At 41.1% G+C, this 21,913-nt stretch overlaps 2 protein-coding genes across 3 annotated transcripts in view; one reads left to right on the top strand and one right to left on the bottom strand.

Annotated features, from left to right (window-relative positions):
- REV1 (REV1 DNA directed polymerase) overlaps positions 1 to 11,862 on the top strand; it is a 41,890-nt gene extending 30,028 nt beyond the window's left edge. For both annotated transcript variants that reach the window (XM_081857857.1, XM_081857856.1), the window contains exons 14-23: positions 742 to 914; positions 3,155 to 3,257; positions 3,795 to 3,960; positions 4,183 to 4,373; positions 6,286 to 6,519; positions 7,046 to 7,157; positions 7,275 to 7,489; positions 7,670 to 7,820; positions 9,191 to 9,293; positions 11,221 to 11,862. In XM_081857857.1, the coding sequence (XP_081713983.1) occupies positions 742 to 914; positions 3,155 to 3,257; positions 3,795 to 3,960; positions 4,183 to 4,373; positions 6,286 to 6,519; positions 7,046 to 7,157; positions 7,275 to 7,489; positions 7,670 to 7,820; positions 9,191 to 9,293; positions 11,221 to 11,332 (1,560 nt within the window). In that variant the 3' untranslated portion in view covers positions 11,333 to 11,862. The remainder of the gene's footprint in view (positions 1 to 741; positions 915 to 3,154; positions 3,258 to 3,794; positions 3,961 to 4,182; positions 4,374 to 6,285; positions 6,520 to 7,045; positions 7,158 to 7,274; positions 7,490 to 7,669; positions 7,821 to 9,190; positions 9,294 to 11,220) is intronic.
- Positions 11,863 to 12,822: 960 nt separating this feature from the next.
- The window catches only part of EIF5B (eukaryotic translation initiation factor 5B), a 30,539-nt gene continuing 21,448 nt past the window's right edge, over positions 12,823 to 21,913 (bottom strand). Inside the window, exons 17-24 of the mRNA XM_081857865.1 lie at positions 21,512 to 21,673; positions 20,787 to 20,918; positions 19,656 to 19,787; positions 19,467 to 19,543; positions 19,210 to 19,374; positions 16,958 to 17,096; positions 14,643 to 14,804; positions 12,823 to 13,594 (exon numbers count right to left, since the gene is read on the bottom strand). Coding sequence (XP_081713991.1) covers positions 13,487 to 13,594; positions 14,643 to 14,804; positions 16,958 to 17,096; positions 19,210 to 19,374; positions 19,467 to 19,543; positions 19,656 to 19,787; positions 20,787 to 20,918; positions 21,512 to 21,673 — 1,077 coding nt within the window. The 3' untranslated portion in view covers positions 12,823 to 13,486. The remainder of the gene's footprint in view (positions 13,595 to 14,642; positions 14,805 to 16,957; positions 17,097 to 19,209; positions 19,375 to 19,466; positions 19,544 to 19,655; positions 19,788 to 20,786; positions 20,919 to 21,511; positions 21,674 to 21,913) is intronic.

Genomic DNA, 21,913 nt, shown 5'->3' with positions numbered 1-21,913 from the left:
ATTTTACCCTCACCCTATGTAAGGGTGTGTTGCTCTGTTTATGTTAATGCAGAAGGTAGGAAGTTTGAAAGCATGTACAGTTGACCAAGTGAGCCAACTAATGAATATGTTTGATAAAAAATGAATGCAAAGGGTGGAATTCAGAGTCAGTGCTCTTCCATTCTGTCTATGCAAGCATTTCAGCCCGCCAGATGAAAATATCTCCCCTCTCTTGGGTACTTTTCTGGGAATTCTAGCAACACCTGCCCCAAGCCAATTTTGGGGCATGAGCAGAAAGCCCCATTGCAGAAGCAGAAGTCTTGTTGGCGCAGCTTGTTTTGTGAATACTGCCTATGGTTTATAAATATTGTGGATTAATTCTGTCAGTACAACTTTCAGTATCAGACTGTTTCCCCTTACAGTGGTGCCTCGCAAGACGAAAAGAATCCGTTCCGCGATTCTCTTCGTCTAGCGGTTTTTTTTGTCTTGCGAAGCAAGCCCATTGACGGCTTAGCGGATTAGCGCTATTAGCGGCTTAGCGGATCAGCTGATAAGCGGCTTAGAAAAGGGGGGGGAGGGAAAAAACCCCGCAGGAATTCGCAAGACATTTTCGTCTTGCGAAGCAAGCCCATAGGGAAATTCATTTTGCGAAGCGCCTCCAAAACGGAAAACCCTTTCGTCTAGCGGGTTTTCCGTCTTGCGAGGCGTTCGTCTTGCGGGGCACCACTGTACTTTTTTACAACCCATTTTATCTATTTCTAGCCAAAAGAAGCAGAAGCTTTCCTTTTGAGTCTTTCAGAAGAGATCCAACGTAGATTGGAAGCTGCTGGTATGAAAGGCAAACGATTAACTCTCAAAATTATGGCCCGAAAAGCGGGGGCCCCAATAGAACCTGCAAAATTTGGAGGCCATGGAATCTGTGATAGTATTGCCAGGTAAACAATTTTTCAAATAATTGTAGACCTACTTCTGTAAAGTAATGTGAACTTGAACATAATCTTTCTTGGTGTTATGTCCTAGACTTTTTCTTTCTTTTTTATATAGTGCATGAGAATCTAATACATTTTACTGATCTGTTTCTGATTTGCTTCAATGAATGGCATAACAGATGAACATTTTTGTGGGATATACAAGATACCTTGTAAAAATTAAATTGCTAGTTAATTGTGGACAATAAACTGACTAAAACAACCTACTCTGCTGATCTTCTCTTTTGTCATGTTCTACAGCCTTTGCATGACAGGAGCCTATAAAACATTGTCATCACAGTATAAGCATTTAGGGCAAGACTGTAGTTCTCTATGCTGGTTACAAATCTAAGCTTTATGCAGTTTTCTTACTTCTAAAAATGGTTCAATGACTTACATACTGGTTTCCCTTCAGCCAGCAAGTATGGTACATAGGGTTTAGGCTCTTTGGACTAAGGAACACATTCTGAATTTTCAGAGAATGCTGAGAGCTCCAGTCAAAAAAGGCTGCCATGGAGGCATGACATGACAAAAATGGCTGCTGTGGAAGGGGGCATAACATAAAATTAGAGTACAATCATTGCTAGTTTTCTGCCCATAATCTCGTGCTTAACATGAGGACTTACCATATTTTTCGCCCCATAGGACGCACCGGCCCATAGGACGCACCAAGTTTTTTGGGGGGGAAATAAAGAAAAAAAATTTATTTCCCCCCCAGGCGCTTGTGGGGGCGGCAGCGGGGAGAAGCGCTCTTCTCCCCGCCGCCCGCCTGCAGACCAGGTCCGGGGACAGCGGGAGGACGCGCTGCGCCTCCCAACTGTCCCCGGAGCTTGCGGGGCAGGCAGCGGGGAGAAGCGCTCTTCTCCCCACCGCCCGCCTGCAGATCAGGTCCGGGGACAGCGGGAGGACGCGCTGCGCCTCCCAGCTGTCCCCGGAGCTTGCGGGGCTGGCGGCCGGGAGAAGCATGCGTCTCCCTGCCGTCAGCCTCCAAACCACATCGGGAGACAGCGGGATGGCGGCGTTCCGCCGCCCCGCTGTCCCCGACCTTGTGGGACTGGCGCTGTGGCTCTCCTGAAGCCTGGAGAGCGAGAGGGGTCGGTGCGCACCGACCCCTCTTGCTCTCCAGGCTTCAGCAAAAGCCTGCATTCGCCCCATAGGACGCACACGCATTTCCCCTTCATTTTTGGAGGGGAAAATTGTGTCCTATAGGGCGAAAAATACGGTAACTGTGTCCTGCTGCTCCCAATTGTGAAGATAGTTTTTTAAAGGGGCAAGAGCCCTCTTTTCCCCAGTGCCAATCCTAAACCAAAGCATAGGTTGCCATCCTTTACCTAAATCTTGGGAGCAAGCCCCATTAAACATAAAGAGTCTTACTTCTGAAGTAGACATGTATATTAGTATTACTGTATGCTGTAAGTTAACGTGAGTTTCAGTGAATTCTTAATAAATTCCTGGACATCAGCAGAAGGCATGTCTAAGTCTCTTTGCAAACGTTTAACAATATAAAAACGTAAAACAAAACAATAACGTTATACAAAATTAAAAACAAGTTAAAAGCAAAAAGAAATTAAAAACAAATGAAACACTGTTTGGAGAAGTATTTGCTCTTACCTATGTTGAATCTCCTGCCATTGGATGCTTTAGAGTTCTTTTTCTCTTCCACTCATAATAGTGGCCCTGTGGGTTAAACCACAGAGCCTAGGACTTGTCGATCAGAAGGTTGGCAGTTCAAATCCCTGCGACGGGGTGAGCTCCCGTTGCTCGGTCCCTGCTCCTGCCAACCTAGCAGTTCGAAAGCACGTCAAAGTGCAAGTAGATAAATAGGTACCACTCTGGCCGGAAGGTAAACGGCGTTTCCGTGCACTTCTCTGGTTCGCCAGAAGCGGTTTAGTCATGCTGGCCACATGACCCGGAAGCTGTACGCCGGCTCCCTCGGCCTATAGAGCGAGATGAGCGCCGCAACCCCAGAGTCGGTCACGACTGGACCTAATGGTCAGGGGTCCCTTTACCTTATAATTGCACAGTCCACACCATGCATAAGTTTATAAAACCTCTATCGTATCCCCCTTACCTTTGTTTCCCATGTTTGATAGATCATTAGCAACTAGTATTTGCAGGCATGTTGATTCTGGAGTAGTGTATAGCTATTGCAAGCAGTAGCCATTGATCAAGAACTTAATGCATTTTAAAATATGTGTTCTTTGTAGGACTGTGACTCTCGACCATGCAACAAATAGTGCCAAAGTGATTGGTAAAGAAATGTTGAACATGTTTCACACGATGAAGTTGAATATTTCTGATATGAGAGGGGTAAGTGTTAAATCACTGAAATTGCCAAGCTCCTACACACACACACACACACACACACACACACACACACACACACACTTCTGCAAAAGTATTTACTATTATTTAAGCTCCATTTTTCCATTAAGGTTACAGTATAAGCAGGGTGATAAAATTACAAATCAATGTCATTGAAAACAGATCAGGTTAGTACTTTGGTTTGAATTAAAATGTGACTTTAAATGTTTGAGAGACTGGACAGTGACAGTCCAAATATTTTTATTTAAATGGGGATATCAACTCTTGAGTAAAATCACAGACTTCTAGAAAATAACCTGATTTGAAAGGTTAGTATCTCCGTTTTTAGAATTTGTTGAACTGCTTATACTTATGTTTGGCTCTTCTTGGTCACCATAAACAGAAAGCTATCGTGTATACTGCTTACTTTTATATTATAAGAATTTAAATACTCTCCTATAAGTAATGTTTAAAATAGTAGCTACATTATTTGTTGAAAATGGTTTCTGTTTAGAAACAATGTGCATTTTTGTTGCTTTTTAGGTTGGAATTCAAGTACATCAGTTAGTTCCAGCTAATAAAACAACTTCAGCTGTTTCCTCTCACTCATCAGTACATTCTGGATTTTTACCTGGTGGAGCTAATTCCATCATTGATCTTCTGCAAGTCCCAAAAGGAATAAAGAACTCAGAACAGCAGCACAAGGAAGGTCAGTAAATGGAAATTGTGCTTCCATTCTCATGGCTTCTTATTGACTGTTTTACACATTTTTGTTTATAAACATATTTCTTATTGATAACTATTTTGTATTTCATTAATAACTTTTAATTTTGCAATATTAGAAAGTAAAACACAGTAGTCAGACTCCTTTAATTGTATGTACTAGGTATTTCTGAACAGTTAAACTTTTGTCTTTTTTCTGCATTCATAGTATTTGTGGCTGCTGTGGATGTTGAAATATCTTCCACATCAAAAGCATGTACAATGCCAGCGTCTCTGACATCTAATGCCAGTCGTGTTGCCAACAAATCTGAGCCTGTAGTCGGTCTGAATGGTTTGCACACGCCTATCAGTATAAAATCAAGACTTAATTTAAGTATTGAGGTACCATCACCTTCCCAGGTAAAATTTTCTTTCTGGTAAGAACAATGTAAAGAAAGGTCTGAAGTTTTTCTTGCTCTTTCTTAATACAAAGCAAATAATGGATAAGATCCATATTTTTATTCTGTTCCCACCCAGTGTGTGATACTTTTCATGAGTCTTTGGAATGCCTCAAGCAATAAAAGTGAACACATTACTACATTTAAAGTGCAGGCCCATACATATCTACTTGGAAGTAAACATTTTTAAAAGTTAATGGGATTTACTGTCATGCAAAAGAATATAGAATTGTACCCGTTAGCATTTCTGTTGGGCAGAATGGTTTTGAACTAGAGTTAATATTGCATTTTTAAGGGGAAATCTAGTGGCTGAGTTTTGCACCATACTTGATGGTAATCTGATCCAAACACGGCTCTGTTTTGGGAAAACTATGGGATCGTAGGAGGTTTGATGCATACTGGGTGGGACCGACAGAGCTCAACCTTTTGATCAGACATGACCTATATTGATCAGACATGACCTATATTGATCAGACATGATCAGATCTAATGCCAGACATGACCTATATTGAGAGAACCAGACATGACCAGATCAGACATGACCTATATTGATCAGACATGACCTATATTGAGAGAACCGTAGAATTTTATTTTGGGCTGTTTTTCACAGATTATTAGAAAGAAAGGTTGTACAGTACCTCCTTCATACTGCAAAATGTGTATTGCTAAGGTATGGGAACAGTTAGTTTTCCCCAGTGTAGTTTCGCCAGTGTAGTTGAAATCTGTAGGGAAGCTTATGAGATAGTAAACTTGTGGAGAGGCTTTTTTCTTCTTCAAACAATACTGTAATAATTTCGTAATCATTATCCTTTGGATTAAAACTGGTCCAGTTTGAACAATCATATCTTGGCTTAATAAGCTGGGATATAAAAGATCCGGTTGTGCACACATGCAGCGCCTTTGTTTCTCCCTTTGCAGCTTTCCTGAATGCAGTTAGTCACTAATTAGCCACGGGTTCCTGTTTTGTCTGAACCAGGCTATCATGGCTATTGGCTTTGAAAAAGTCAGGATCCTAAAACATGGTTTAAGTTGGTTTAGGATCCTGATTTGGGAAACTATGGTCAAACACTTTCTGGCTTAATTGCAGCTTGTGCAAACGGAGGAATGAAGGGGCTATGTCTAAATTGGTTAATTTAACTTTTTGTTAAATATATTGTATGGAAAATATATTGTAACAATGATAAAACATTAATTTAAAAGTACAGTATATAAAATCCTGTAAGAGAACATATGTAAAACACATGTTCTTGGATGGATAAGTTATTTGCAGTTGTTAATGGCTTCTGTATGGGTTTCTGCTGTGCAGATAGCTTTTTGGTCACTAGCATATGAGAGACTTAACCTTTAAGCTGTCCCTGAGTCTTGGCTGTATCAGCACAACAGTGCATAGAATGTGGTATAGCTACACCTAGGCATTGATTGTATGAACAATATGCTAGTGTAGAATGCTTCATGGGAAGCGATCCATAAATGAAATATGCATCCCATACAAACTCTTTCATTTATTTTGATTAGAACACAAATAACTAGTACAGGAGAAGAAACAGCTTCAGTTATGCCTTTTGTATCTGTGCTATTAAGCAAGCACAAAATAATACAGTGGTACCTCTACTTGTATTCACCTCTGGTTACGTATCCTTCGGGATACATACGTAGCAAACCTGGAAGTATTTTTCCAGGTTTCGCCCCGCACGCATGCGCAGAAGCAGCCCCTCCAGTTGCGAATTCCTCAGGATTCGACCGGAGCTCTGAAACGGATCCTGTTCGCAACCGGAGGTACCACTGTATATAATCTCCCTCTCCTCTTTGCAGATGTGTGTGGTTAAAAGTCATTTCCTCTGAAACTGAAAGATGAATGTTGTTTTTGTTCATAGCTGGATCAGTCTGTTTTGGAAGCACTCCCACCTGATCTTCGAGATCAAATAGAGCAAATGTATTCTCTTCAGCAAGCAGAGACGTGGGATAGTAGCAAGAAGGAGCCTGTTAATGGATACAATACTAGTTTTCCTCCACAGCCTGTTGGGGCAGTTCTCTTACAAATACCAGATGTCAAAGAACCAAGCAATGATACCGGAATAAATGTAATAGCCCTGCCAGCATTTTCACAGGTGAATGACAGCATGTGTTTGATAACACACTAGTAGACCTTTGCATTTAGTAATAAGGTATTTGCTCAGGGGAGGGGGGTTATAGATTTCTAGTTTCCCTGCTCTGAAGAAATCTGTACTGTCTAAAGTTACAAACAGCATAGTCCTTATTATAATTTAGACTGATGTTTTATTATAAACATTGAGTATTACAGTGGTACCTCGTGTTACATAGCGTCCCTCTTACGAATGCTACGGGTTACATGCTTCACTAACCCGGAACTAGATGCCCCTTGTTGCGACCTTTGCCCCAGGATGCAAGCGAAAGTCGTACTCTGGTGGCACTGCAGCAGTGGGAGGTGCCATTTAGCGAAAGTGCACCTCATGTTACGAGCGGTTTCCTGTTACGAACGGACCTCCAGAACGGATTAAGTACGTAACAAGAGGTCCCACGGTAATCCATTTCATAAATGAGACGAAGGCAGAAATGTAAACATCAGTGTTATACACCATTGGTATAACCACAGATGGATGTTTCCTTGCTTAGGTGGACCCTGAAGTTTTTGCTGCACTACCATCAGAGTTGCAGGAAGAGCTGAGACAGGCATATGATCAAAGACAGAAACCTATAGGGGCAGTTTTTCAGCAAAGTACCACTGGTAAGTCTGTAGTAGAACTTTGTCAAATAATGTTCACTGTAATGGAAATAACTGGGTGAGGATCATCTCTTTAGTCATTGTGTGCTCGATAACTCTCTCTCCTTTTACTCCCATTAGCAAAGAATCCTTTGCCGAACTTGAAGCCTGTTACGAAAAACAAGAAAAGAAGTAGGAAAAAAAACCAGGTCAGCCCAGTAAAAAAGAACCACAGTCCTTTAAAAAACAAGCTCTTTGGGAGCCCTGCAAAAAGTATGGCAATTTCTGTTGGGAGCCCACAAAAATTAATAGATGACTTCTTGAAACAGGAAGGAGGAACCACTGACAACTCTCAGGTAACTTTATCACAAATAAATACAGCATTCAAATATTTTTAAGCTAATGTTTTATTGTTTGCTTGTCTTGTCATGAGGTTTTTAGTGCTTGAGCTGCTTTTTTAAGGTTTGGAGTTGGGAAGATACAGAAGAAAAAAATTCACATGTGCAGTACTACTTGTGTATTTTGTTCATAAACAGGTGGAATTGGCACAAACCACAGCAAATACTTCCACCCCATCCGTTTCACAGCCACTATTGTATGGCACTACTAAGGCCCCTAATCTAGCTGGAGCTGTTGAATTCAATGATGTAAAAGCCTTACTCAAAGAATGGATTACAACCATAGCAGGTAAGCTGGTAGTTTTTTCATTGAATTGTGTTTGTATGGAAATATTTCCAATGAAAGAAATAGAATTATCATTTGAAAGTCTGAACTGGAAGGCTTTGTCTCTCTACTGGATACCACTAATTGCCATTTGACAGACATCACTGCATATTAGGGACCCCTATTTCTTTCCTTTCCAATACAGTGATACCTCGGTTTTCGAACATCTCCATTGACAAACATTTCAGTTTTTGAACGCTGTAAACCTGGAAGTAAATGCTTCAGTTTTCAAACACGCCTCGGGAGTTTTCCGTATTGAGTTTTCGGTTTTCGAACATTTCAGAACTCAAACGGTCTCCTGGAACGGATTACGTTCGAAAACCGAGGTACCACTGTATAATTTATTTCAATCATCTTACTGGGGAAAAGCAAGTAATACTTTAGCAGTAATAAGCATGTGCAGCCTTATTCTCTTTGTTGCTTGGGAAAGGTGGGCTTTCGTGTAACTCTTCTGTAATGTTCCAAGGGCATTCACATTTCTGAAAGCATCATTTGGGCCCATAGTATCTCCTAAAACCTTGGTTTCAAATTGCATAATGATGAGATATTACAGACCTGAGATGGTTACTGTTTGTAGGAAGCAGTGGCTCCACAAGTGTCTGATAAATCCTACAGTCATCAATAGCTGAAGATTAATAATAGGTAAAATTTTCCATATTCATCTGTGGATGAAGATAGTTTGTCAGGAGTACAGGTGCAGTCTTAATGCCGTGTTCACGCCAAAAGCCAGACAGTTCATGATCTAAAGATGAGTTTGCCTGAGGATTGAAGGAGGTTTCACTGAACAACCTTCTCCAAGGGAAAGGCAGAGACAGAACTTTACTTGGCTAAGGAATATTCATATGAAGGCTTCAGTCACAGCAGCAGCAGCCACTGCCAAATAATAGCAGATTATAAATGTGTGCGTCACACTACCCTTCCTGACTGAAAGCACATTTATTCCTGACTACATCTACTCAGAGGCAAGTCCTGTTGAATTCATCGGTGCTTACTCCTGGGGATGTGGGGTTAGGATTGTATTTATTAGCCCTATGTGAACACACTAGACCCCATGCATTGACTAAAGGAAGAGGAACTACCAATTGTTATTCACAAGAGCTCCAGCGAGGGAAGATCATCCTGGCCTGAACTGGATGGTATCCCTCAAATAGCTCACTTTGTCCTAGCTGGAAAATTGACCTCCCTTTTCTTACTTTTTACCTCCACTTCCCTTACTTTGTGGGTCTTTTGTAGTACGTAAGGCTAGTAGCAGGACCTGTCTCTCTCTCTTATTGTGAGCCACAATACCACAAGCAGGGTAAAAATGCATTAAATTTTTGTCCATTTCATTTCAGATCCCATGGAGGAAGACATCCTACAAGTTGTGAAGTACTGTACTGATTTGATAGAAGAAAAGGATTTAGAAAAGTTGGATCTGGTCATCAAATATATGAAAAGGTAGCTTAATTTCGGGTCTTACCAATTCACATTTTGTTATAGAACTTTTTATCCATCTGAAAAGGCAATTATGAAAGCTTGACAGAAAAAAGAAGTGTTAATGCTCATTCTATTCATTCTGTTCCTTTTCCCAACTAAAGGTCTTTCCATGTGCTTATTGGGTTTTTTTGTTGCAAGGAATTTGGGCATTTGTTCTCATTCTAGCATTTGTTTGTGGCTACTGTATTGAGTTTTCCAGTGTCAAGCTGCCGTGGTAGATATGTTCATCAGAACGTCAGCAATGCCATGTCCTTTGTGAACTTTTTGCCTTAAGTTTGAGTTGTAAACAAATACTTCTGACACTCACTAAAAATGCCATTGAAACTAGTTCTTCTCCCCTCCTCCCTAGCATTTTGAAAGCAGCCATGGACACCCAAGCACCTTCCTCTTCTGTAGCGAAGGGAGGTTCAGAGGGTTCCCAGTTGGCAGCAGCTGAGTTGGGCCACTGCTGCACTGCAGTGGCAAAGGAAGTGCACTCATACATTCTTGTATAGGCTTGCCATTTAGTGCTTCTTTCTGCAGCAAAAGAGATTTCCATCTGCCAACCCATGGTGGCTGATTCCCATTGGGACTGGGAAGGTAGGGACCCCAACAGTATGTGGATCTAGAATCATTGACAGGCAGAACTATAGCCAATGACAGGTGGAGCCAGGTAATGTTTGTCCCCATAGCTCTTGCCCTGCATGGGCAACACTGAGACCGAGGAGGAAGCCAATAGGCAGTGCTGCCCTATGGACTAGTAAGAAAGAAGGCAAGCAGGTGGGGGGGGTGGCTGAGGGCAGACTGAGGTTGGCTGGGCCATTCCCCAGTAGCCCTAATGAACCACCTTCCACTGTTGCCAACCATTTAAAAAAAAAAACCATAGGCAGTGAAAGAAGTTGAACCCCTCATGCAAAGCCCTACCAAATAAGAAGTGGGTGCCTTTGTGTTCCTTCTGTTTGTTTTTTAAAATTTATACTATTCCCCTCCCTTGGGGATAATAGGACAGAAACGAACTCCAAGGCTAGTATAGTTCACTCTCTGGGAGGCTTTTCGGGGTGCCTGTGTTGGGACCGGGAAGACATTGGGTCCTTCGGATTCAAGCTTTCTCCTAGCACATCCCTTTCCACAGTAGTGAGATGGCAATCTGGCATTGGATCATCCTCTGAAGGCAGAGCGCTTTGTCTTGACTCTCTTGGAAGGGAGAGCAAATACTTGCTTTGCCTATGAATCATCCTCCAAGAGACCATAGGATTGCTGGATTGTATTTATGGTTGTTTCAGTGGTGTTCAGTTCTGTATGTGCATGTGCATTTTTCATTTGAGGGGAATTGCAGGGTGCAGTGTTAGGGAGGAATGGAATGCTCTATCTAATCTTGGCAGACAAGAGACTGAAGTTGGTGGTACGGTTAGGAAAGGAAAATGGGTAATGTCACCCTACCTCATGGCTGTGAACCAACCAAGCACAGCCAGACTCCCCACTAGAGGTGAGGGTACAGACAAGGAGATAGGCAGAAAGACTTCAACTTCTGATACTTACCATCATCCAACCAGAGCTTGAACAGCTCAGCCCTGGAAAAATCTATCGGGGTGGGGGTGGGGGTGGGATCTGCAGCTGCTCCTTCCCCCAGCAGCTCCTTAGTGTGGACAAACTTTCCTTGTAGTGGAAGGAACATTGCAAAATGGCATTGTTAACTGGGTTTGAAACCACCTCAGTTACTCATTTCTCTTCTGTGAAATGGCTATATTTATTGCCCATGGGAGTCTTATACGTTTCCAAATAGATTCCAAATAGATTCCAAATGCTGGTGACTCTTGGCTATTGCACTTTCTCCCCTCTTTGCAAAGCTATGAAAATGTGTGGTGGTAAGGATCAGTTTCTAAGAGTAGACATGTTTTCCCCCCTACAGGCTAATGCAGCAGTCCGTGGAATCGGTTTGGAACATGGCGTTTGACTTCATTCTTGACAACGTTCAAGTGGTTTTGCAACAAACGTATGGAAGCACATTGAAAGTTATCTGAACTGATTTTATAGGAAGGATGTGGCGAGAGCCTGGAGCCCTCTGGTAGCTGTGCCATAAGTGCTTGTGAGGTATTTGCAAAGTGCATGATAGTAAAGCTAAGTTTTTATAAGTTGACTTTTTTTTAAAGAAGAAAGTGTTTTGTACATTTCCTTTCAAGAAAGTGCCAAAATTTGTCAGTATTGCATGTAAATAACTGTGTTCAAATTCTTTTATTGTAGTATAGAATCTATTTACAAAATGTTGGTTTATAAAAGTTTTATGGATTTTTACAGTGAAGTGTTTACAGTTGTTTAATAAAGAACTGTATGTAATTTGTACAGATTCTATTGTCTTAGTGCTCCAGTTCTATTAGAGGTAACTCTCTGAGAAAGTTATTCAAGCAACTGTTAACTCAATAATGTGATAAAATAGCATTAATGTTTAAACATTTATATATTCCACTTCTATCCATTCAAGCTTGCAGACACCATACAGTGGCAAACATACCTGTTTAAAGTGGTGGTATGACAGAAATACAGTTCTTTTAAAGACTCTTGCATCCTCATAACCTTTTTCCAAAGTATGCTTGTTTGCATAGTGACTTTAGGAGCAGACAAGGAGTTTCTAGGTGTTGCTTCTACTGTGTTGACTAAAGGCAGTGCTCTCTTCCAGTTTCATGTAAGTATAGGATAAATTCCAGCAAATTTCAACATCCTAATGATCACAGCTTATTTCCTTTTATTTAGTGATTCTGCTATTAAAAGCCCAGTGAAGTATTTTGAAGGCTGCATGTGAAAGAGGCTAAAGATACGCAGTGAGATATGGCACAGTGTTCTTTAACATAACAGTTGTATCCACTGTGGTGCCCTCCCATTATCCCAGACTTACTGGCTGTGTTGTTGGCTTACCTGTACCTACTTCATTGTCCTATCTGACTAGTAGATATTGGGGGCCAGTGAGGAACTGGGAAGAAGGGACCGAAGTGGGAAATTCTACCTTCCCTTCCACTCACCCATGAGTGACTGCATCCCTGCAGTTACAAGGGTGAGGGGACACACATGGTTTAATGTTTGCAATTAGATAACCAAGAAGGGGTAGGGGTTTGTGGGTATGTTTAGCTTGAAAGTTTTCAGCATAGTCAGGCTGGGATACTGTCATAGATTAAGCTCCCAATTGTTCCTTAGTTGCATGTAGGATCCCGTCAAGATCTGCCTTCCATGTAGTATGTAACTTGAGCAGTGCTGCTCACACTACATAGGAGCCTCTCTAGCTTGCACCATCCTAAAGGTGATTTAGACTGTCGTTATATACACACTTACCCAATAATAAGTCCCCCTGAATTCAGTAGCTATAAATACTGGATTGCAGTGTCCCTTACCAGATACTGCAAACAGCTCTACAAGAACTGTTCAGTTAAGACAAGACTGCAGCAGTCATATATAGTATTAAGTTGCAGCTGAACGAATTATTAGGATCAGCCACTGGTAAAAATTTAACTTGACAGTTAAACATGTTGCATGCTGTGCTGCCTTTATTAGAAGGTAATTTAACAGGATAATGTCCATTTTCCTTTATTTTGCAGGTCAACATTATTACAGTTTGACAAACTGTGCAAGCAAAGGCAGCCAACTATGCTTTACATCATTGTTTCACACAAAGCAAACACAGATACCCAATTACCTAATTTTTCTACCTTAAAAAATTCCTATAGGCACAAAGCAGAAAGAATGTTGAAAAATCAAGGGGCAAAAAGAGGTATGCATAAATAAACAATTCTTACATCAAAAAAAGTCCAAGAATCACAACCTCTGCAGGAATTTGGTCAATCAAATACTGCAGCACTGATCTTACCAAGTATAAAAGTGAAAGTTGAGTTCTGTCATAAAAAATTATTTTTTTATTTCAGATGAGAGATCTGGGAAGGGCAAACTTTAAAACAGTAGCCAGTATAAAGGGGAGGACAGTGGGGGCACAGGCACATTGGAGCCACAGGGACATGTAAATTGACCACTGTCAAACCAGTGAAAGTTACTTGGTTTCTCATGGAAAACATTTTATTCACCTATTTTCCCCCAGATGTTAATCAACAGCACATTCATTATAATCTGCTGTTGGTGATTTTTGTAATAGGAATTGTGGGTTTATGCTAGCTTGCCCATTGCTTAAAAGAACTTCATATGATTTCAAATACTTTCTTTAGCTCCACAATAAGCTGCCAGTCAGACTTTTGCATTTCATCTCTGAACCAGTTTTTCAGGGCATCAATGGACTGACGACTAATCTGCAGATAGAACACAAAATGCACATTGTGATAACACAGCTTCAAGAAAGGTCTTCATGCATGTTTCTCCCTCTCAGACATGTCAAGGGCAAATTAACCTTGCTAACTAGGCAGATTTGAGCAAACCACTTTGAGTACTCAAAGACATGCCTGATCATATGTGAGCTACTTAAGGTCAGATAAGTCCTGGTAGCACATAAATGAGATGTTCTGTGCAACTACATCCTTCTGGACAGAACAGACAAGCAAGAATCAACTATGCTACATATTTACAGTAGCATATATGCTAAATACAATCAATGGTTTACCATCAATATTTAATAAATACATCTCATCACGAAAAGATTTGTTTATCCTAAAACAGGGGATAACAAGACAGCTAACAATTTGAAACTCGTAATATTCAGAATTACATAACTAGAGGCTGACAAGCAGCAAACTCAAAACACCAAAGACACTTTGATATGCAGTGCCTTTAAAACAACAGAGGATACAGAATGAATCTGTCCCAGGACAGCTTTGCCACAGGCAAAGAAGAAGGTATCCTAAGATCACCACAACTCTTCTGATGGAAGGATGTAAAGGTTACGGAAGCTCTAGCCCTCTAGCTAATGCTGCACTGCAACTCGCTTTACCTACCTCTAAACTTCTATAACAATTTCATCAGTGTAAAATTGCAGGTGGATTGAATGTTGGTTTGATTCTCTAATCTGTTTAGCCATACTGAGAATGCCGTAAATAAGCACTTTGGGGTGCATGTCACTGGTACGAACCTGTGTGCTCATTCCGCATGTCCATGAAACTAAGCTTATGTAACTAAACACGCTTACAAGGACAACACACTACTTCAAAAGAAAAAGCCAATTGTTAAAAGTGCACTGAAGCATGATTTACCATTGCTAGCTCATTCCTTTTCAGAAAAGGGAGCAGCTGGTGCACGACCAGAAGCTGCTAAACGCACACACAGGGTTGCTCCTTGATGTCCACAACATGTGACCGAGTCTTTCGAAGAATGCGAGCCCATCCCACCCACAACATAAGCACCTACCTTGCTGACAAGTATATCTGTTGCTTCAAAGTGGCGCCCAAACATTTTAGGTGCTTCACCGGGAATAGGTTCTATTTTCACGCAGACTTCTTGACCTTTTTTTGCAACATCCACTTGTTTGTGATTTATTTCAATACTTGTAACTATTCCAATATCAATGAACTGCAACAGAAACACAGGACATTTTAGAGCTCTTCAGTTTTATTAGCAACCTAACTAATTTATAGAAACACACAGCTAGGAGGATTAGAGTAGACACAGTAAATAAACTTGGCTGCTGCTAGAAATCTATATACAATCATAACAAATCAATATGCCAATCTACTATTGGCTCATCTACTAGCATAATATGAATGAGATTCTACAATAGAAGATTACAATATGGATTCTTACATTACCCTCCAGAACTAAGGGAGCCATAGCAATATTAACAAGACCAAAATGGAGACTCCTGTACAGAGGTTCCTACTCACACCAGTATTAATTCCTGAGGATTGTTGCTGGCAAGGGGGTCTCCTCCCAGGCTTGAGTCACCTTGTGGCCTGCTACACCTACCAGGCCTTGTTTCTAGGAGTACATGGGTGGAATTCAACATGGCATATGATGAATGTTCTATATGTACAAGCATTTTCACTTGCCAGTTGGAACATACCTGTCTGCTTTGAGCCAATTTTGGAGGGCGCAGGGGGAGGAGAGGGGCAGAAAGCCCCTTTTACACAAGTAGAATTCCATGTTTGGGGCTTTTGCTGACTGGGCTTGTCAAGTGAAAACTACCCTATAATCTCTACATTTCTACGACAATGCAAGTTCAAGAACACAGCTCTTAAGTTGTTTAAGGCTACTATAGCTATGACTGTATTTAAGAGATAAAATTCTAAACTGCTACATACAAGTTTTCTCTCTACTGTGAATAAAAAATGCTGTTTTATGATGTAATACTGATTATGATTTAAAACAGAGTTGGGTAATCTGTGGACCTCAGACATAGCGAAACACCCACCACCACTGGCAAAGCGGTATGGGCTGAAAACATTTTAGTCAATAGGTGGTCAGTTTTAGATTAGGCAAGTTGTTAAGTACCGTATTTTTCGCTCGATAACACGCACCCGACCATAACACGCATGTAGTTTTTAGAGGAGGAAAACAAGGAAAAAAATATTCTAAACGAAACAGTGGGTGTATGATTTTTGTGGTTCATGCTGTGGCCACAGACATGTGATCTGACGGTGAGTTTGGAGTAGCCCAATGCAAAAATCCTGAGGATCCATGTGGATCCATGTTTGTAACCACGTTTTTGCACCACTGCGGCCCCAGGCAACAGTGGGTGCGTGATTTTTTTGGTGCAAACTGTAGCCATGGACATGCTATGTGATCTGATGGTGAATTTGGGGTGACCCAGTGCAAAAATCCTGAGGATCCATGTGTATCTGTGCTTTGTAACCACGTTTTAAGTGGGGAGGGAAGGAAAAGCACTCAAGGGACAAGGAGCACGTGTGGAGCAGGCTCTGCTTCTCTCCCTCCCCCCCCCCGCCAGCGAACTGAAAATCTTTCCTGCTATTTCCAGCAAAGCGGGAGGAGAGCGATACAGAGAGCCTGCTTGCTTTAAAGGAGCCCACCGGACAGGAGCCGCTCACACTCGTGTAAGCGGCTCCTCTCCCCTCCCGCTTTGCTCCTTTAAAGAAGCAGGCACTCTGTCCCTCTCTCCTCCCCATTCAGCGGCTCTTCTCCCACTGGAAACCATGGAGGAGGGAAGCATTCGCTCTGTAACATGCATAGACATTTCCCCTTACTTTCTAGGAGGAAAAAACTGTGTGTTATGGAGCGAAAACTACGGTAGGTATTTGAATTGGCTCCACCATTACTCATGCATTTAATTATTTCAGAAAATATTTAGGTCTTGTCAAATTTAAGATTCAGAACTGCAAGGCTAAGTTAGATCTAGGGACATGTAAGCATGAAGCAAACATTTGTTACGCAGCCAAAACTTACGCTTTAGTCTAGCCTACATTCACTGCACTACTTAGTGTTTGTTTTCTCTAACTGTTAATGCTGGAAGGTTACTATGCACAACACTTGCTCCTGGCAGAAATGGGAAATATGCTGATCATGCTGGCTGGGGCTGATGGGTGTCGTTAGTGTAATAACATTTGGAGGGACACAGCTCACCCATTCCTGCTTTATAGTTATTCCATATGGTAAGTTAAGACTATACTAATATTAAGAGAGGCAGAGTAAAGAGAGCAAATATCCTGACTCTGGCCAGTACACAGCCTGCCATCTGTTAAGACTCAGTTCAAGAAAATAGAAATACTCACATTTTTGCTAGGTACACACATGGGTGTTCCTTGTTTTACCTGACCCGCTTCCACAATGACTCCCATCACTATAGGATCCCGAGAATTAAAAATAAACTGAGGAAGTATTTTCATCTTACAAGGAAATACTGCTATATGCCTATAGGGGGGAAAAACAATTGTTCAACACTTGACCTGAAAATCACTTGTAAACATGCACATTGAAATACCCGTATTATTTTAGCGGCGCCTAACTTGGAGTAACCTTCGCTAAGAGGAACACCCTCTCTTAATGTCATGTCTAGTTCCGTTCCCAACCCACAGAAAGTCCCCAAAACTAACAGGTTTTGGTAAAGACAAGTAAAACATGGATACAGATAACTTTTTAAAGTAGTAGCCATGATGTACATGTAAAAACGTGGTAAGCTGCTCTTATTAGCCCATAAAGCATCCATTCTACACATTATATCTGCACCTGGTATATGCAAGAATCCAAGAATCCTCCTTAACACTTGGCAGGGTACTAAACAACCAGGCATCTTCCGTTGTTCAACTGTATGGGTTACCTGTAATCTTTTGCAAAGTGCTAAGGAGGAGAATTTTACCATCTTCTGTGTGCCAAATGATTGCATACAGCCACCCACTATGGTTAGCCATTCTACAAATCAGCCCTTGCTTCAAAGTTTATTTTGATTATGATATGAAAAAGCTCCATATATAGATCACAGACTCATGGAGTTAGAAGAGTTCCTGAGGGTCATCTAGAAGTCCAACCCCCTGCAATGCAGGAATATGCAGCTGTCCCATAAGGGGATATTCAGCACCATGCTCTGACCAACTGAGCTATCCAGCAGGAGTCTATGTGTATACTATTTGCTGGACTGGGAAGTGGATCCAATTGCACAACCAATGCATGTCTCAGTAATGCGTACAGTGGTACCTCGGGTTACAAACACCTCAGGTTACAAACACTTTGGTTACAGACTCCGCTAACCTGGAAGTAGTACCTCGGGTTAAGAACTTTACCTCAGGATGAGAACAGAAATCGCGCACCGGCAGCAGCGAGAGGCCCCATTAGCTAAAGTGGTACCTCAGGTTAAGAAAGGTTTCAGGTTAAGAAGGGACCTCCAGAATGAACTAAGTTCGTAACCAGAGGAACCACTGTATTGGTACTCTATTGTTTTCAGTGGGATGTGCATCTTTGTCATAGTATAGTTAGTCATGAGCAGGTATCTTTTTTAATGATCAACAAGACCTGGATTGCGGCAGGTGAGTGAACAATAACAGTTTTATGAGTATGTGGGCACCTGGTGCTGGAGTTAGTAGCCTAAGTTACAACACACAGCAACTAGCTGTAACAAGATCACCTGTCCCTCACACAGCTGAGTGAGCCAGCAAAAAAATTCTGACACAACTCCAGCGTATAAGATGCCCCTATTTTTGGGGACTCAAATTTAAGAAAATGGGGGGAGATGGCCCAGAGTTGTTGAGCTTTTCTCGGGGGGGGGGGATGCCGAAAGCCACTAACCCAAATTACAAAAGCTGACAATCACTCGCGTTGCCAAATTCATGCCTCTGCACTATCACAAACAGCAGACGGGAAACACGCGCCCAATCATCGAAGCAGCAGCAAATCCAGAGCAACACTTGCCCCAGCAACCAATCACCCACCAAATTTCCGCAGCACCAGCCAATCCAAAGCAGCGCTTTACGCAACCACCAATCACCCACAAAATCACAGCTGACAAGCTCCTCATCGCGGCTGCAACCAATCACCCATCCCCACCACACACTATCTGTGTATAAGACACCCCCATTTTTGAACATTATTTTACAGTAAAAAAAGCTCGTCTTATACACGGAAAAGTTTGGTATTTATTCGAATTGTATACCAAACCACCCAGAGTAAAATGCTATTTCTTTCTTACGGTTCAGAATTTTTATTTTTCTTGCATTAGAGATCTTAATAACTTAATGTATGTATTCAAGTACTTATATCATTGATAGAACTCCCTGGTGGTTTTCCTCACTTTTTTGCCAGCTGCAGTTCCTTACAACATGCCAAACTACTCCCTTCTAAGCACTAGTAGGTGTACAGAAACTCCATGCATAGTTCTTTGAATCCTGTCCTATATACAGTTGGTCCCTAACTTTAAAAAAGTAGCTCAGAAAATGACTTTAAAAATTCAGTTTCATATACTAACAAGCCCTTCTCATAATCTTCACGTACATCTTGCAACAGAGCAAAAAATAAACACAAGAATGCTACTTACTTGAATTCTTCCTGCTTCTGTTTTTTATAGTCTTGTCTATACTTTGTGAAAGCATCAAATAAGTGATAAATAATTTCTGCACTAAAGATTCTAACTCCTAAACTATCAGCCATTTCCTGAGCATCTCGTTCAATCCTCACATCAAATGCCAAGATAACTGCATACCTAGGAGACAAAATATAAGGTTGATGAGGAAGAGGACAGGAATTTGATTATACAAATAGTAACAGTAATGTATATTTTAAAAAGCTACATACTGAGGATCATGTTCCAACATAACCGATGCCTTCATAACATCCTTTCTATGGACAGGGCCTATATTAATTCCAGCATACTGTCAGGAAATGGGAGGAAAAGTCCGATTAATCTCTGTTTTCAATTCCGTAATATGCTTCAATTCAGAGCACAGCAATTTAAGACCGTAAAGTAGAAAATTGGATACTTGCTGGCACTTCTGATGTTTTCAGAAATTCAAGTAAGGCTTCCAAAGAACCCAGAGTAGATGCTTGCACATAAACACCTTTCTCTTCTAACTTTATGGCATTCAGCGTTTGTTTCAATTCGTGTATTAATTCATCCTTTTAATGTAAAAAAATAGCACATCTTAAGAGATCTCACTTAGCTTGTCAAGTTTCACAGATCATCTGGACAGTACAAGTAGAATCCCAATATCTTCATCAGCCCTATGCGGCACAATGTACAATATAACTATGTATAGCTTATATCTCAAACATGATTTATAGCTTCAGATCTGTGGATCACAGCATTGGAAGTTAAAGCTTTCTTCATGCCTTGAAGTGGCAGTATATGAAGCAAACCCTTAACAGCTAAGCCTACCACATCACTGCAAAAAAGGTTTAGACAGAAATGCCACAAATCAAACTCCAAGTCATCCCTCTCAATCCCTGGAGCAGACAGTTCACTGCGCACACTGAGTAGTTATCACTGTGTCCCAGGAAAGAACAGATGGTCAGAAGCAATTGGGGAAACTCCAGAAGTACAATAAATGAATTCAAGTAGCTTTGGTGAGTTTGAAAGCAGATAATTTTAAACACGCAGCATGTTCACGGCCTGCAAGAGCATGCTGCAATACCTAAAAGTTCAGCACGGATTCCAGTTTAATTCTTGCACAATTCTAAAGGATGCAGAATCGCATCTGAGGTATGCAAGTTTTTTAATTCTACGTAGAACCCGAATAGTTAATAGCTTACCCAGAAGATGGAGCAGCAGGTACCTTACAGCAATCTACTTTTCAAAACACAGGTATTCCGTCTATTAAGAACAATCATTACTTCTCATAAGGCATGACCCTGCCTGCATGTTCATAAACTAAAGCTGGCTCAACAATGTTTCTGTCCGTATTTTCCCTATTACTGGTTTATTTTACTTTTACTCTTTGAATCAAAGAGGTATGCTTTCTTCTACCTGGAAATAAAAGTCTGACTTCTCTCCTTGAAAAAGTTGTTATTCTGATGATGAAGCTCCAAGCAGCATAGTCCTCATACAGCCTAATGAGAGTCATTCACACTGAGATTTCCTAGCTATTTTCATTCTGAGAGAGATCATGTATGCCTAACCTTAAGAACCGGAATTTCATCTTCTTTGTAAGCTACAAGTAGGGGTAAACCAGCCAATGTTTTCTCCAAATCCTTTCCAAGAATCTTCACTCCTTGAGCAGCAGCAACTTCTTTGTGTTTTTCATACTGATTCTAAGGAGAGATAAAGATGTACAATGTAACTCTGTATAGCTTATATCTCAGATATTATTTCCAGCTTCAGATTTGTGGATCATACCTTCGAGAAAGCTCAAGGCCCGAAAAAAGTAAGTTGTGGCCTTGGCAGAAAAAATATTACAATGCTGCACTTAGATATGACCATTAAATATATGGAGTGTATAGCTATGAGAATGGTTTTGTATTACATTACATATTTTATATTCATATAAACATATCACAAGCTCAAAAGGCCTACAACATTACAACAGTTGTGTATATACTCTCAATTTGCATGCCTTATTCTGCCCTCAGAATTTAAGGGTGTTATTTTTGCTAACAGCAGTACACTGGCAAACCACATGACTAAAAATGGATAAAACAACAGGAGGCGATTGGACACAAAAGCTCCACCTCCCTTCAATGATCCTGATCCTGCAAAGGGCAATTTCTGTGAAGAAATAATAGTTTTATTTTGTATTATTTTCCAGAAAGGTGAGGGAGAGCATGGACTGCCAAGCATTTCTGCTGAATAGCGTTAGGCATCAGTAGTTAATTTGAGGATGTGTTTCCACACGCTGCTTGCCTACCTTCACTCGAAGTTCTTTCATAGGTGGAGGTAACAGAAGGCCTCTTATCTGCGTTACGATGGGACCTTCTACTCCAGGAACTATAATGGTATCGCCTTCTCTCAAGCGGCCATTAATCAAAATGACATCTATTGTGGTACCCATACCAGGAAGTGCTTTGACCTAAGAGACAGAAGACAGTCAAATCATTTCTCTCCAAAGGCCACAAGCAGACAGCCTTGAACAGGCACACACATCATGCTCCCAAAAATTATCTTTTGAATTTTCCTCCTTAGTTGATTTTCTCAGTAACCTGCCTTTCATCTCCTCGCTTTAGATGAGAGTGAGTCAAACAACTTTTCTCCTGGGAAAAAAATAAATCTCCGTTGACTCCCCACCCCGCTGCCCCAGATCTCAGACTCC

Source organism: Podarcis erhardii (assembly GCF_964252035.2).
Source record: "Podarcis erhardii genome assembly, chromosome: 4".
Classification (NCBI taxonomy): Eukaryota; Metazoa; Chordata; class Lepidosauria; order Squamata; family Lacertidae; genus Podarcis; species Podarcis erhardii.
Note: the sequence above shows the minus strand (reverse complement) of the source record. Positions and strands in the feature narration are given on the sequence as shown.